This window comes from Prionailurus viverrinus, chromosome C2, assembly GCF_022837055.1.
Source record: "Prionailurus viverrinus isolate Anna chromosome C2, UM_Priviv_1.0, whole genome shotgun sequence".
NCBI lineage: Eukaryota > Metazoa > Chordata > Mammalia > Carnivora > Felidae > Prionailurus > Prionailurus viverrinus.
Genome location: NC_062569.1, coordinates 151,366,508 through 151,383,212, shown reverse-complemented (window position 1 = coordinate 151,383,212; position 16,705 = coordinate 151,366,508). Strand labels below are relative to the sequence as shown.

Sequence of the window (16,705 nt, the reverse complement as noted above, 5' to 3'; positions counted from 1 at the left end):
CTGCGAGATCGTGACCTGGCTGAAGTCGGACGCTCAACCGACTGCGCCACCCAGGCGCCCCAAAGACTTTTGAACTTAATGAAAGGTTACGTTCTTCCATATTCCTAGGATTATAGAACTCCTACAGATACTTAAAGTATCTTTTTTTCTTTTTTATTGAAAAAAAATTTTTTTAACGTTTATTTATTTTTGAGACAGAGACAGAGCATGAACGGAGGAGGGTCAGAGAGAGGGAGACACAGAATCTGAAACAGGCTCCAGGCTCTGAGCTGTCAGCACAGAGCCTGACGCGGGGCTCAAACTCACAGACCGTGAGATCATGACCTGAGCCGAAGTCGGCCGCTTAACCGACTGAGCCACCCAGGCGCCCCTTAAAATATCGTTTTGAATTTGGGATAGCTCAAATGGCTTTCGTTTATGGTCATTCTATAGACCCTAACAACAAATAAGTGAATCTTAGGAATTCAGTTTTTCAAAAAACAGCATTCATATATTCATATTTTCACTTACTTAGTCATTCATTAGCCTGTTTATTGACCATCTACTATGTTCCAATTATTTTGCTAGGTACTGTAACAAATACCAGTGGAGCATGATAGATTCAGCTCAATTTTCAATACCTTCTGTACTGATATCAGCAGTCCTATTTAGTAAGAATTGATGACCCAAAAAACTTACATAATTCTTTGCTGCAGAAAATTCACTTATGTTCCTTGTACTCTTACCAAGGCATTCATTCACTCATCCAAGGTTTATCAAGTGCCTATTATATGCCAGCTTGTGTGCCAGAGCTGGAGTTATGTGTCATGTGGAGGTGACAGATGCATTCAGAGATGATGGTCCCTGTCATCTTAAGGAGCTCCCAGTGTGGGAGGAAAGACAGCTAAGTAAAGGAACAATTAAAGTTTCAACATGATAAGTGCAGTGAGAAGGCATGGATAGGGGTGGTGGGCAACCTGTCTATGTAGGGGTGAGACAGGAAGGGCCTTTCAGCAGAGGTCATGTCTGAGCTTTACAGGAAAAAACAGGAGTTTGGTGCAGAGGAAGGAAGGGCTTCCCAGGCAGAACAGCAAGGGCACAAGCACACAGAAGTTTGCACCTGAGGCAACCGCACATGGTCCAGTAAAATTGGAGTCTCTGGTGACGTGAGTTGGGGAGTGGTCCAAGATAAGGACAGAGGGGAAAGATGGGGCTGGACTGCTGTATGGGAAATTACCTGGGTGCAGCAGTAGCTTCTAGGAACATTGCCAAGGCAAGGGTGCCTGGCTGGCAGTCAGTGGAGCACACGACTCTCGATCTCAGGGTTGTGAGTTTGAGCCCCACATTGGGTGTGGAGATTACTTAAAAAATAAAATCTTAAACATTGCCGGGCAGGTTCTCTCAACAGTCACAGAGTCGAGAAGCTTGCAGATCAAGTTAAGATGCATAATTCACAGCTTATTAAATAATTTTGGAACATGCACAAGGAACACCTGGAGAGATTAGGGGTCAGTTAACACTTAGGATCAGGGGCCTGCAGTGTGGAAGGACTGTACACCTGAATCCTGGGCTGTGCAGTGTTCCCACATCCTGCCTCTTTGCTGCACCAGCCTTCCTCACCAAGGGCGTAGGTACAGGAGCCAGAGATGAGGTTAAAACTGGGGGCTCAGCAGATGGAGGGTGCATGGGGCCAGCCACACTTGTTCTCTTGGAGAGACTCAGGACGTGTATGTGCGTGGGGCCAGCCACACTTGTTCTCTTGGAGAGACTCAGGACGTGTATGTGCGTGGGGCCAGCCACACTTGTTCTCTTGGAGAGACTCAGGACGTGTATGTGCGTGGGGCCAGCCACACTTGTTCTCTTGGAGAGACTCAGGACCTGTGTGCCTGGAAGTGCTGTGCTGTGCCACCTGTGCTTCTTATCTGTTTTTAGAGACTATACATGGTGCCCTAATGGGTGACTGATTTAGGGATGATATACTGCCAATCTGGAGGTGGTGTAATTTGTGTGTTAAATTTTTTTTTAACGTTTATTTGTTTTTGAGAGAGACAGAGCGTGAGCAGGGAAGGGGCGGAGAGAGAGGGAGACACAGAATCTGAAGCAGGCTTCAGGCTCTGAGCTGCCAGCACAGAGCCCGACGTGGGGCTCGAACCCACGAACTGTGAGATTGTGACCTGAGCTGAAGTTGAACTCTTAACTGAGCCCCCCAGGGGCCCCTTAATATTTAAGATTTACTTGGTCCGTCCATGACTTTCTGCCTAAGGGTAATAAATACTCTCTGTTGTTCTTTCCTTTTTATCTGGGTTCATTACAAATATTTTCCATTTGTTTCATCTATCTTTAGGGTGTCGGACAAGTTCCTAACTTGATGTGCAAGTCCCATCCATGCTGTTGGTTTTTCTTGTTTTCTGTGTAGCAGAACCGAATATCCTTCAGTCGTACAAACACGCATATGCACAGATCACGAGAAGTTTATGTGTGCTAGTTAGGAACTTGGACTTCACCCAACGGACAGTCGTTTTTGGTGGATGCTGGATCATTCGTGGAGATCGGGAATATGGCAGGGAGGGCTGGTGGAGGGACTGCTGAAAGCAATGCAGTTTTGTGCGTTGTTTGGTCAGCTTTGCTGAAATAACACATGGCCCTAGCACCTCAATTGCTTCTAACAAATATTGGTTTCTTGCTCATGTTACAATATAGGCTCAGCAGGTTCGCTGTATTAAGCTGTGACTCTGCTCTGGGCTCTGCTCCATGCATCCTTCTTGTGCAGGGACCCAGACTGAGGGAGCATGTCCGTCTGGGGACATGCCATGCGCGTGCAGATGGCAGGAGTGCGAGCTGGCAGAAACTCGGCGTGGTGGATGGTTTGTACACCCAGGGTTATGTGGTGCAATGACGTTCTGGGACTTCCAAGGCCAGATCATAAGAAACTTTGCAGCTTCCGCCTGGGCTCTTGGAACTCAGCTCCCATGCTGCCAAGTGAGGAAGCTCCTGCTGGTGGGCAACCATCTTGGATGGGGATCGTCTGGGCCCAGTTGAGGCACCTTAGCCGCATGGAGCGGAGTTGAACTGTCCCTGCCAAGCCCTGCCCCTATTGAGATTGAGCAAAATGAACGATTAGCTTAAGCCACTAAATTTGGGGGTTGTTTGTTGCCCAGTGATGGGTAACTGGAACACCTGGGGTATCTTTTAAATCTTCTGCTCTCAGCTTCCCAGGATCAGTGGGGTGGGCACGTAAAGTGGGCAGTGAGCACTTGGGGATGCTAATGCAGGATACCTTAGGGGGCCTCAGGTGCTTAGGGGACACATACGGAACCCAAGAAATAGAAAAAGGGTGTGTCAACAAGGGTACTTCTGTTATTTTCTGACTAACTCTCACCTACTCAGAAGATTAAGGTGCCTGAACCCTCCTTTTCCTTGGGTGTCTGCTCAGCCCTGGTTTTCAAGTACCACTTGGTTTCATCCATCAGCTCGTTACAGCTCCTGCTTGCTCTGGCGTTGTGACGCCCCTTACACTGTCACTCGATTTTCCGGTACCCTTCTCCTAAAAGTGCCACAGGGCACGTTATCCTTGGAAGTAACAGAGTGTGAGAATGAAGTTTGTCGTGATCCTTTCCCTCTGTGTTTCCAAACCTGAAGTCTGCAGGGTTACCCTCACGTCAGAGGTAACCCCCTTCCTTTGCTCTCCCAGCGTCACACACTTCCCATCTCTGCGTGCCTCACACTCCTTCATCCAGTTTGTCACTAGAAATTTTAAAAACCAGGTGCTCCTGGGTGCCTCGGTTGAGCGTCTGACTTCGGCTCCGGTCATGATCTCACAGTCGCGGGTTCAAGCCCCACGTCAGGCTCTGTGCTGATTGTTCAGAGCCGGGAGCCTGCTTTGGATTCTGTGTCGCCCCTCTCTTTCTGCCCCTCCCCTGCTGACACTCTCTCTCAAAACTAAAATAAACATTAAAAAAATTATAAAAACCTAACGTGTGATTAAGTTGATTTGGAAGAAAGGAATAAGAGCCAGGTACATTAGCAACATCAATTATCTGACTGGAGAACTGATTGTAACTTGTTGTAGTCTGGGTTCTTCAGAGAAGCAGACCCAACAGGGAGTGTGTGTGTGTGCACCACAGCAGGTGTGGCTGTTGAGTCAGGAGGTCATCTGAGGGCAGAATTCCTTCTTCCTTGGGGGACCTCAGTCTTTTTCTCAGAAGGTCTTCAACTGATTGGGCGAGGCTCACCCACATTATGGTGGATAAACTGCTTGACTCAAAGTCCACTGACTTAAAATGCTAATCACATCTAAAAAACACCTTCACGGTTACATCAGGATGGAAATTTGGCTACATGTCTGGGTACCATGGCCTAGCTGAGTTGACGCATAAAATTAGTCATCACTTGGTTAACTATCAACTGGCTATTCCCACCTTTGCTGTAGAACTTCAGCCCACCGCGTGCTGCGGGCGGCCTTGGGAAGGACAGTTGGTTAGAGAGCCACCCCTGAGAATTGAAGCGAGTGCCTCTTGGCCCTGGGCCTTCCTCATGGACGTCCGCTGAGTGGAGCAGGTGCACCACCGCTGCCTGCTGTCAATCAAGGTGACAACAAGTCAGGAGCTTTGGTTATGGAAGGGATTTCTGCCAGGAAATCCCTTTGTGTGGGGCTGACCAGGGCTTCCTTAGCTTTGATCTTTGGGAGTAAGCCTTGGGTTTGACTTCCCCTTTCTTTCTCGGTCCCTTTGTTTCCACCTTGAAGGGCAAAGTGGAAGTGCCCTGTTTGCTCTCAGACAAACGGCCCTGGATGCATCAGTGACAGTGTGGCTTTGCTTTGATGGAGCACACAGCGCTGCTTGAGGAGTTTGCACGGTCTGTGGCTCGTGGACCACGTTTCTACAAAAAGGAAATGCACTTAGGTGAGGAAACAGCTGGCTGAGTTGAGAAACTTGATCAGGGACCTGTGTGTATTGTTCTCTGGCCGCTTCCTGTCCTTCCCCCGCGCTTCGTTTATCTCCCATTTCTCTCCTCCTGGGGGCGGGGGTGGGGGGAGAATTTAATTATTGGGTCCTTTTACACTAAATGCTTTCTTCAAGGCATAGCTCCCCAGCAGTGCCTGCTCCAGCAAGGTGCTAAATCTGCTTCTGAGTGACTAAACTCTGGGCTGGGTCTCCACTGGCTGAGTGTTTTTCCTCATTCTTTGATTGCCAGCCATAGCCCTGAGAACACCGGTGCTTTTAGCCTCATTCAGGACATCGGTTATCCTGTTTCTTTTCACGTTTCCCATTCACCCTCATCTGCAAAGTCCTCTTGCCAAGGCGATAGTTTATCTTCTTATCCTCCTGAGCTGACATCCTTCCTCTATTCTCAAAGCTGGAAATCAGCTAAATATGTGTCTGAACTGTAAGCTTCTGAGCTCTGCTCTCATCTTGGATCAGAGAGGTCAGATTTGAAATGCAGAGTCCTACTGAAACGCTGGTCAGGTGAACCCTACTCTGGCTGCACATCTGGTGGGAGGTAGAGAAGTTGGTGATCAAGTGGAAGGAAGGCCACATGTAGAGCCAGAAGGAAATTCTGAGGATTCTTTTTCCAAATATTCTAGACCCATTAGTGGGTTTCCACCTTTTTTTTTTTTTAAACATTCATTCTTGAGAGACAGAGCATGAGCGGGGGAGGGGCAGACACACACACACACACACACACACACACACACACACACACACAATCTCAAGTAGGCTTCAGACTCTGAGCTGTCAGCACAGAGCCTGATGAGCGGCTCGCACTCACGGACCGTGAGATCATGACCTGAGCCCAAGTTGGACGCTTAACCAGCTGAGTCACCCAGGCGCCCCAGTGGGTTTCCACCTTTTGACTGTGAAGGACTTGTATTTGTTATTTTTCCTTCTAAGACAGTGATTCCCATCTTTTAAAATGACTTCCTGAATTAGAAACATTAGATTCAATTTGGAATCTAAGGAGAGAAATGAAATACTAAGGAATAGGATTTTGTGGGGTGGAGTTCACCCTTGGAGGGCTACAAACTCTTGTGACATCTAGAACTTTTTCACCCTCCACCCCCACTCCCCTCCATCACCCTCAAACCAGTTTTTTCCCATTTGGTGGGTATACGGTCCCCACTGAGAATACCTGTTTTGAGGACTCCATGTTTAGAATAATAAGACTGCCTCTCTATGGACCAGGTACTTGGTGTATTACTCCCGTTGATCTCTCCCAGTAACCTTCTGAGGTAGGTAGTCTTACCACTTCTGCCTTACAGACAGGAAACCCAAGCATGGGTTTGAGTGACTTGCTTGGGTCATTTGGGTCATATAGCTATTAGCCAGGGGAGCCAGGACTCAGTTCCGGAAGTTGGGCTCTGGAGTCCTCCCACTATCTAGACTGCCCTGGAACAGTGTGGAAATAAGTCAACTGCCTTGATTCTTTTCTTTTTTCTTTTTATTATTATTTTTTTTTATTAAAAAAATTTTTTTTTAACGTTTATTTATTTTTGAGACAGAGAGAGACAGAGCATGAACGGGGGAAGGGCAGAGAGAGAGGGAGACACAGAACTGGAAGCAGGCTCCAGGCTCTGAGCCATCAGCCCAGAGCCCGACGCGGGGCTCGAACTCACGGACCGCGAGATCGTGACCCGGGCTGAAGTCGGACACTTAACTGACTGAGCCACCCAGGCGCCCCTCTTTTTTCTTTTTAAAATGGAGATACAGTTCACATACCATAAACCTCATCCTTTTAGAGTATACAGTTATAATTCATTAGCTGTGCGGTCATCACTGCTACCTAATGCCATTTTCATTGTGCCCCAAAGAAACCACGTATCTACCAGCAGCTGCTCTCCACTCCCCCATCCCTGGCCTGGCCACCCCTAATCTATTTTCTAACTGTTTAGATTTGTCTGTTTTGGATAGTTCATACACATGGAATCGTGTAATATGTGACCTTTAGTTATCGGCTTCTTTCACTTAGCATCGTGTATTTAAGGTGCAGCCATGTTGTGACAAGTAGGTGTGTTGTGATGTAGTTGTGACATGTGACATTCATCTACATGTGACATTCATTCTTTATCATGGCTGAATAATACTCCACTGTATGGATATATGCACTTTGCTTATCCCTCCCTCTGCTGATGGACCTTTGGGTTGTTTCCACTCTTTGGTTTTTGTGATTAATGCTGCTGTAAATACCTGTATACAACTTTTGTGTGTGGACGTACATTTTCAGTTCCTTTAGGTACATACTTAGGAGTGGAATTGCTTGGTCGTTTGGTAATTCTATGTTTAACTTTTTGAAGAACTGTCAGGCCTTTTTTTTAATGTTTATTTTTTTATTAAAAAATTTTTTTAATGATTATTCTTGAGAGAGAGAGAGAGAGAGAGAGAGACAGAGACAGAGTGTGAGTGGGGGAGAGGCAGAGAGAGAGAGAGGGAGACACAGAAACCGAAGCAGGCTCCGGGATCTGAGCTGTCAGCACAGAGCCCGATGCGGGGCTTGAACTCAGCGAACCGCAAGATCATGACCTGAGCTGAAGTCGGAAGCTTAACCGACTGAGCCACCCAGGTGCCCCTAATGTTTATTTATTTTTGAGAGGGGGAGAGAGAGACAGAGAGAGAGAGAGAGAGTGAGTGTGAGCAAAAGAGGGAGGGAGGGGGCAGAGAGAGAGAGGGAGACACAGAATCTAAAGTAGGCTCCAGGCTCTGAACTGTCAGCACAGAGTCCTGTGTGGGACTCGAACTCCTGAGCTGTGAGATCATGACCTGAGCCGAAGTTGGATGCTTAACTGACTGAGCCACCCAGGTGCCCCAAGCCTTTTCCAAAGAGGATGCGCCATTTTATATTTCTATCAGCAATGTAGTGGGCTTCTGATTGCTCAACATCCTCCATGATACTTGTTAGTAGCCATCTTTTTGATTATATCCATCCCAGTAGAGGTGAAGCATCGCACTACGATTTTGATTTGTTTCCCTTAATGACTAATTAGGGATGTTGTGCATCTTTTCAAGCGCTTATTGCCACTTGTATCTTTTCTTTGGAGACATGTCTGCTCAGACCCTTTGTTTTCTAGTTCTTTATGTGTTTTTGTACGTTGAAGATGCAAGTCTTTTATCACGTATGTGATTTGCAAACATCTTCTTCCATTTTGTGGATTGTCTTTCTATTTCCTTGAAGCTGTTCTCTGAAGCATAAAGATTTTGATGAAGTCCAGTTTATCTGGTTTTTCTTTTGTTGCTTGTACTTTTGGTGTCCTATCTGAGAAACCATTGCCTGATCCAAGGTCATGACGATTTACGCCTGTTTTCTTCTAAGAATTTTGTAGTTGTAGCTCTTACATTGAGGATTTGATCCAGTTTGAGTTGATTTTTGTACCTGGTGTAAATAGCATTAGGTAGGGGTCCATTTTCATTCTTTTGCATATAGATACCCAGTTGTACTGGCACTGTCTTTGAAAAGTTTGTGGTTTCTCCGTTGCCTTTCTGGGCAACCTTGTCCAAAATCAGTTGTCTGTAGATATGTGTGTTTATTTCTGTGCTCTCAGTTCTGTTCCATTGATCTATATGTCAGACCTATGATGCCAGTTGGACCTTGACTTTTGAACCCCACATTTCCTGGATGAGCAGGTAACGTCACGGTTTGACTTGTGGCAATTCCCCTTACTTCTAGGGTTGGGATTTGCCCCAGCCTTGGGCCTGACAATACTTCATTATCTAGTTGTTTCTTCAGTGCTGTTAGGATGATGTTCTATTGATGTTACCCAGCGTGTTTTCACTGTTTTCAGCAAGAGTCACTTCTAAAAACCTAACCTATCAATATAAAAAAATGGAATTCAAAATCATTTATCTCTGTTTAGGAAATTTGGGGCAGTGTATCACTGAGACAATTTATTTTGGGAAGCAGAGAAATGATTCATGGCATCTTAACAAAAGACCACTCTGTTGCTTTTAAAACCAGCTTCATTAATAGCTAATAATAGTGGCTTTCACTAATTGAACACTTTTTCTGTCCCAGGCTTTCTGCTGGGGGCATTACATATATTCTTTAATCTCATTAACACAACAAACCTAAAAGATGACTGGAATGAGGAAGCTGGGACTCACGGGGTTCTGAGATTTGCCTGAGGACACACAGCCAAGATAAGCCCAGTCTGACCCAGACCCAGGTCCTTGACTCCAGAGCCAGGCTCCTGTCCCTTGGGGCTCCCCTTCTTATCCTGGTTTCACATTCTTCTTTTACAAAAACTGGAGCACATCAAGGACGGAGTTTTGAACCGGGACAGGCGGGAGCTCTCTGGAGTTTTCCAGTTTTAGGAATCGCTGGGAAGCCCCTTTAGAACTTCTGATTCCTGGGCTGCAGCTGCAGAGTCCGGCACGCCAGACGGAGCCCGGAGCCCAGACGGGAGGTGTTCACAGGCCCCTGGGGAGTTCCGGTGCAGTTGGTCTTGGACCACACTTAGAGCATAGCTGGTCTACAGGTTACGTTATAAATCACTGGATATTGTGGACCTGTTGCTTTCTCCTATTTCCTGTTATTGAAGGCAAATTGATGTGTTTCCATGTCTGGAGAATGGCCCTTTCCCCTTTCAGCTCCTTGAAAAGTGGTTGGGACCTCAATCGCTTTTATTTATTTATTTATTTATTTATTTATTTATTTATTAACTTTTATTTATTTTTGAGACAGAGAGAGACAGAGCATGAACGGGGGAGGGTCAGAGAGAGAGGGAGACGCAGAATCTGAAACAGGCTCCAGGACAGAGCCCGACGCGGGGCTCGAACTCACGGACCGCAAGATCATGACCTGAGCCGAAGTCGGACGCTCAACCGACTGAGCCACCCAGGCACCCCCTCAATTGTTTTTAAAAGAGAGGATTGTATTTAGTACTTTGGAAGCCTTGTTGTCCGGTGGAAACAAGAATGTTCGAGCCCGAGCCACTTTGATGTTAATAAAGTGCGATATCCAGTAACTCATTATGTTTGACTGTAATTTAGTGGTGGGAGTGGAAGGGAAAAGTAAAGTATCAGGTTATTTTAGAGAAGAACAATCTCACCCTCTCTTTGTCTTCCTTCTCCTTCACCCGTGTAGTCTCAGATCGTGAAATGGGCCGACTGTTGTTTGCCATTAGCTTGCAGACCTGGGGATCCTTACCAATTAATCGCTGAAGCAAGTGTGGACAACTTCAGCAAGCTGGGGGTGGCGTTCATGGAAGATAGACTCCAGATGGCTGATGGACTGGTACCCCAAAAGATCGTTTGTAAGTGACTTTAGAAATGTTTCCCTCAGGGGTGCCTGGCTAGCTCAGTTTTAAGAGCATGATACTCTTGGTCTGTGGGTCATGAGTTCAAGCCTCAGGTTGGGCATAGAGATTACTTAAATAAACAAAAACTTAAAAAAAAAATGTTTCCATCATAGCCATTGGTTATTAGCTTAAGGACTGTTGAGCACTCTTTTCGGTGTGGCTTAAGGTCGATGCTTATCTTTAATGCATTAAATGGGTTGGATATAATTATAATAGAATGAGGTTCATACACATGTCAGGTTTTTTGGAGGTGTCTTTAATTTTTTAAAATTTATTTTACTTAATTGTTTTTTAAATGTTTATTTTTTTTATTTTTTATTTTAAAAAAAAAATTTTTTTTTTTCAACGTTTATTTATTTTTGGGACAGAGAGAGACAGAGCTTGAACGGGGGAGGGGCAGAGAGAGAGGGAGACACAGCATCGGAAACAGGCTCCAGGCTCTGAGCCATCAGCCCAGAGCCTGACGCAGGGCTCGAACTCCCGGACCGCGAGATCGTGACCTGGCCGAAGTCGGACGCTTAACCGACTGTGCCACCCAGGCGCCCCTAAATGTTTATCTATTTTGAGAGAGAAAGCACGTGAGCGAGCATGGAAGCTAGCACACCGGGGAGGGGCAGAGAGAGTGGGAGAGAGAGAATCCCAAGCAGGCTCTGTACTGTCCGTGTAGAGCCTGACGCAGGGCTTGATCCCATGAACCTCAAGATCATGACCCAAGCTGAAATTGAGAGTCACGCTCAACTGACTGAGCCACCTGCCACCCCCATTCTTAATTTTTAAAACAGGATTTCCCATAATTGCACTGTCCATGAGATGATGTGTAAGTGTAGAAGCCATATAATATTTGTTTCACACAATCTAAAAAATATAACTAGTTTCTGGACTGTAGTTCGACTGAATGGAAAGCATAGCCAGTGTTACTATAAAGATACAAATTTAGGAGTTTTTGACTTTAAAAAAATATATATTACAATATATATGTTACAATATATATTACAATATTACAAAGTCTTTTTTTAGGAAACATGCAAAATGTTTTTCCTTAATTAGGCTTAAAAATTGGGTTTCTATGTCCATGAAAGCCTTCATTTGTATCCTGAGCAAATGTGTATTACTAGCTCCGGAAATCTGTGTAAATTACTTAATTTTCCCATTTGGCATGTGCATGCGCCTGATACCATGTCAGATGTGTAACAAGTGCTCAATAAATGCTTAAAAATTCTTTTTAATATGTCTATTAATGTTTATTAATTTCTGAGAGAGAGAGAGAAGGAGGGGGAGGGGCAGAGACAGAGGGAGACACAGAATCCAAAGCGTGTTTCAGGCTCTGAGCTGTCGATACAGAGCCCCATGCGGGACTTGAACCCACGAGCTGTGAGATCATGGCCTGAGCTGAAGTTAGATGTTTAACTGACTGAGTCACCCAAGCACCGTTTTTTTTGTTTTGTTTTGTTTTTTATGTTTAGTTTTGAGAGAGACAGCATGAAGTGCCGGGAGAGGGGAGGACAGAGGATCCGAAGTGGGCTCTTAGCTGACAGCAGCAAGCCCGACGCGGGCTTGAACTTATGAACTGCAGAGATCATGACCTGAGCCGAAGTTGGACTCTTAACCGATTGAGCCACCCAGGAGCCCCATCAATAAATGTTTTTTTTTAATTTTTTTATTTTTTTTTAATGTTTGTTTATTTTTGACACAGAGACAGAGCGTGAGCAGGGGAGGGGCAGAGAGAGAGGGAGACACAGAATCGGAAGCAGGCTCCAGGCTCTGAGCTGTCAGGACAGAGCCCGACGTGGGGCTCGAACCCACGAACCTTGAGATCATGACCTGAGCCGAAGTTGGACGCTCAACCGACTGAGCCACCCAGGCGCCCCAATAAATGTTTTTCGAATCAGAGATTGTAAACTTCTCTTTCAGTCCTGAGATAAGATACTGCAAAGACTCTTCTCCCCCATGGATCCTATGAAGTGTCCCAAGAGCACCTGCTGCCTGGGGTGTGCTTGGACCCACTAGATATAGACCTATTTTTGTTCCTTAGTTTCATTCTCTTACAGGAGATCGATGCCCAAGAAATTGAATCTGTAAGGAAGTAGGCCTGATGACCTCTCTGATTCACATGGGACAGGTGTTGTGGAAACGCGGGGTTTCACTGGGAGGGGGTCATCAGGCGCCGTCCCCCCCGCCCCCCCCCCCCCAGCAGCAGGAGCAGTGACTTGGATCCAGAGGATGCCACAGAGTTGTGGTGGGGACATAGGTGGGACTGGCAGGGGGCTGCCCTGAAGCTAGAGTCACAGAGTGCGGAGAGCACTGTGCGGTCTTGAACTGAGCTCTGTGACAAACCAGAAGCGTTGATGGGCTGTCTGTTCTGTTTGTATTTTAGCAGTGCACTTGCAGGACTCCACTCTGAAGGCACTTAAGGATCAGGCCTCAAACAAGCAAGCCCAGATCCTACAGCAGAATCCTGAACCTTCCGTTGAGAGTAAGCCTGAGCCAGACGTTATGGAGCACGTTGGTGGAGATGACCTCAAGGTCCTTGGTGCACAACCCACAGAAGGGGAAGATGGTACCTCTGGCCGCGAGCCTGCTGGGGAGGGTGACGTAGGAGTGGGCTCCATCGAGCACTGTCACCTCCATCTGTCTAGTTGCCATGAGTGTTTGGAGCTTGAGAATAGCACCATTGAATCTGTCAAATTTGCATCTGCGGAGAAAATTCCAGATCTCCCATATGATCACAATGGCACTTTGGAGGATGTTGCTGATGACATCTGCCTGGACAGAGAAGGGAGGAAAGTCAACATCACGGGGAGGGCACCCAATATCCTCTTCTACATGGGTTCTGCCTCCCAGGAATCCTTGGGCAGGTTCCAGGAGGTCCGGTCCGTTCTCGCTGACTGTGTGGACACCGAGAGCTATACACTGTACCCCCTGTCAAGGGAAAGTGCTCTCAGAGACCCGTGGTCGGACAACTGTCTGTTGTTGGTCATTGCCACCAGGGAGGCGATTCCTGAAGATCTTTCCCAGAAATTCATGGCCTACCTTTCTCAGGGGGGGAAAGTGTTGGGCCTGTGTTCGCCCTTCACGCTTTCTGGCTTTCAGGTGACGAGCAAGAGTGTGCTGCGGGAGACAGTCCAGAACTTGGTTTTCTCCAAGGCTGACCAGACCCACGTGAAGCTCAGTGTCCTGAGCAGTGGCTATGTTTATGAGGAGGGCCCTGGGGGACAGCTCAGCCTGGGCAAGCTCCAGGGTCACCTGGAGAATGAGGACAAGGACAGGCTGATAGTGCAAGTGCCTTTTGGACCACGTGGAGGAGAAGCTGTTCTTTGCCAGGTATGGAGGCCGGCATCCATGTGATGACCTTTGGGGATCTCTGACTGAGAGCATGCTCTCTAAGGTCGCACACTGAAAGGCTCAGGAGTCTGTGTTCGTGGGTTGCTTTTTGATCCTTGCCTGGGAGTTTTTGCTGACAGGGAGTAGGTTTAGATGAGGGCTTTCCTGTCATTTGAATATCCCATTTCACCAAAATATTCGTGATGGAGGGACATAGCAGCAGGTGTCATGGCCAATTAGACTCCTGGTTAACGGAGGATTAGTCAGAAAATTCGTTCCGGTTTTGATCTGTACTGGTATTATTCTTTCCAAAATATATTAGTTTACTCTTTTGTCTCAAAGCACAATATAATCGAACCTTTAATGTAGGGAGTTGAGTGCCTTGGGCTGGTGATTTTAAGTGTTAGTAACCATCACATTACAACATTATAGGTCATGCCAGGGACCACATGAATGAATGAATGCTCACCAACTTCTGGGGTAGTGAGTGTTGAAAACACTTCAAATCCTCAATTCTTTTATGATTCTGTCACTCTTAAAATCTAAGTGCTGAGAAAAGTTGCAAAGAGAATATTGACGCAATTTAGTTTTGTGGCAAATTAATACAACCTACCCTCAAATAATACGGCTTTAAACTGTGTGGGTCCACTTGTGTGGATATTTGTGGTTAAATACAGTACAGTACTATAAATGTATTTTCTGTTTCTTATGATTTTCTCTCTCTTTCTGTCTCTCTCTCTCTCTGTCTTTTTTTTTTTTTTTTTTTTTTTTTTTTTTTTGTGAGAGAGAGGGAGAGAGCTCACGTGAGTGTAAGCGAGTGGGGAAGGGGCAGAGAGAGAGAATCTTGAGCAGACTCTAAGCCCAGTGCAGAGCCCGATGTGGGGCTCAATCCCATGACTCTGACCTGAGATCATGAGCTAAGCCAAAATCAAGAGTCAGACGCTCAACTGACTGAGCCACCCAGATGCCCCATGTTCCTTATGCCTTTCTTAATAGTTTCCTTTTCTCTAGCTTACTTTATTGTAAGAATAGAGTATATAATACATGTAATATACAAAATACATGTTACTTGACTATTTTATTGGTAAGGCTTCTGGTCAACACTAGGCTATAGGTTAAGTTTTTGGAGAGTAAAAAGTTATATGAGCATTTTCAGCTGCGTGGTAAGATTGGCACACGAGCCCCCACATTGGTGAAGGGTCAGCTGTATCTAGGTAAGGAGACAACGGGAAGGAAGGGCTTGCTGTTTCCCTTCCCAAACCTTCCCTTTGGCTCATCTGCTGGGTTTTTTTTTTTTCCCACCTTCTTTTTCCTTTTAGTTTTTTGTTTGTTTAAGCAGATGGAAGCAGGAGAGACTATTTCAAAATCCCTGATCATTTACTGCAAACTTTTTAATGCTTCAGGGCAGAAGTTTTTGATAGAGTTAGATGAACACTTGTTCTTAAGGATTTTTTTTTCTTTTTTTGAATGTTTACTTACTTTTGAGAGAGAGAGACAGAGACAGAGTATGAGTGGGGAAGGAGCAGAGAGAGAGGGAGACACATAATCCGATGCAGGCTCCAGGCTCTGAGCTGTCAGCACAGAGCCTGATGTGGGGCTCAAACTCACAAACTGCGAGATCATGACCTGAGCTGAAGTGGGATGCTTACCCGACTGAGCCACCCAGGTGCCCCTTTAAGGATTTGTTACCTTAAATGAGAAAACTGAGTGATTGTAGGTATTTTTCCCAGAATAGTTCCCAGGATGAGTATAACAGATTTTGTTTTATTACAGGGATGTTTTTATTGAATTAGATAATCATTTCCTTTTTTTGTTGTTTATTTTCATTTCATATGTCGTCCTAGGAGCTAAGTCTTTTGAGGTTTTCTGACCAAATATTCTTCATGGAGGTATAAATTTGTCTCTTTATTATTCCAAAGCCCACTCATTTGTTCTTAAGCTAATGCTAGGGCAAAGATGCCTGCAGTGAAGAAATCTGGACATCAGGGTAGGTAAATGTGTGCAAGCCAAGCAGGTTTCATGGAGGCTGCAAAGCACATGAATTAGTTTGGAGGCCTAATAAATGTTCCTCTTATCTTTTTCTCTGCAAAGATGGTAACTATAGCAACTGTGCATTCTCAGAAAATCCACTTAAAAACCTGACTTCCTAGAGCCGTATTTCAGTTTTGAATAGTGACTTTTACCACCCCTGTGCACAGACTTGTACTAGAAAATTGATTCGGCACCGTTGCGATGCATTTCTGGGAGTTACATGGCAACTCTGTTGGCTGCACCATTTAAATTGACCCCGTTACTGTCATAAAATTTGAAACTGCACGCATCGCTCTAGAAAAAAAGGCAATACGATGCAGCTTCAAAAATCAGATTCAGAGGATTAGAATGTCATTTTTGATTTTAAATGACTTCCAGTCTCTGTGTGACAGGCTCACCGCTTTCTCCTTGGGCCTGTGTCACTACGGTACCTCGCCACCGAGATCAGCCAATAAATGTTACCACAGACTGGCCAGTTTCCTCTTTCCTTGGTCAATTTCACAGTCTTCATCTCTAATAAATGGAGTAATGATGTAACCCAGTAAGAGGGTGCAAAGCACTTCAAGGGCAAACCACAGCCGCACAGTAGGTGGTGGTCTCATGGCCTAGGAGCTGCGTGGGGATGCCTTTACCCTTCATCGTAATAATAAATGGAGTAATGATGTAACCCAGTAAGAGGGCTCGTAATAAAGAAAAAGGAAATTTTCGTGTGCTTGCTATAATGATCAGGTTTGCAGGGGAAATTTAAGGCTGTGGGTTCATGCTGACATTTGATTATCAAATGGACCAGGACCTTGGCATGGAGTTGCTCAAGTAAATGTCTCTCAAATGGATTTAAAAATATTTTATTTCCTTCTGTGGCTTAGCACATGGCAGCAGTGGTATGGCGTTTACAGTGGGGTTTCTCAACCATGGCACTGTTGACATTGGGGCTGATCCTACCTCGTTGTGGAGTCAGTCATTCGTGCATTGTAGGGTGTTAGCAGTATTTCCCAACAGATTCCTGTAGCAGCCCCCACCCCCAACCCCGCCCCGGTCCTCAATTTGTGACTGGAGATGCTTTAGTTCTGGCTTTTGGTCTGGTCA

General features: G+C 45.7%; 1 protein-coding gene across 9 annotated transcripts in view; it reads left to right on the top strand.

Annotated features, from left to right (window-relative positions):
* The window catches only part of HLCS (holocarboxylase synthetase), a 236,052-nt gene that overhangs the window by 27,264 nt on the left and 192,083 nt on the right, over positions 1–16,705 (top strand). For 8 of the 9 annotated variants that reach the window (XM_047875104.1, XM_047875105.1, XM_047875101.1 and 5 more), the window contains 2 exons: positions 10,054–10,222; positions 12,642–13,588. In XM_047875104.1, coding sequence (XP_047731060.1) covers positions 10,171–10,222; positions 12,642–13,588 — 999 coding nt within the window. In that variant the 5' untranslated portion in view covers positions 10,054–10,170. Of the gene's footprint in view, positions 1–4,799; positions 4,881–10,053; positions 10,223–12,641; positions 13,589–16,705 lie in introns of those variants that run through there. The other variant, XM_047875106.1, reaches the window with a different exon arrangement.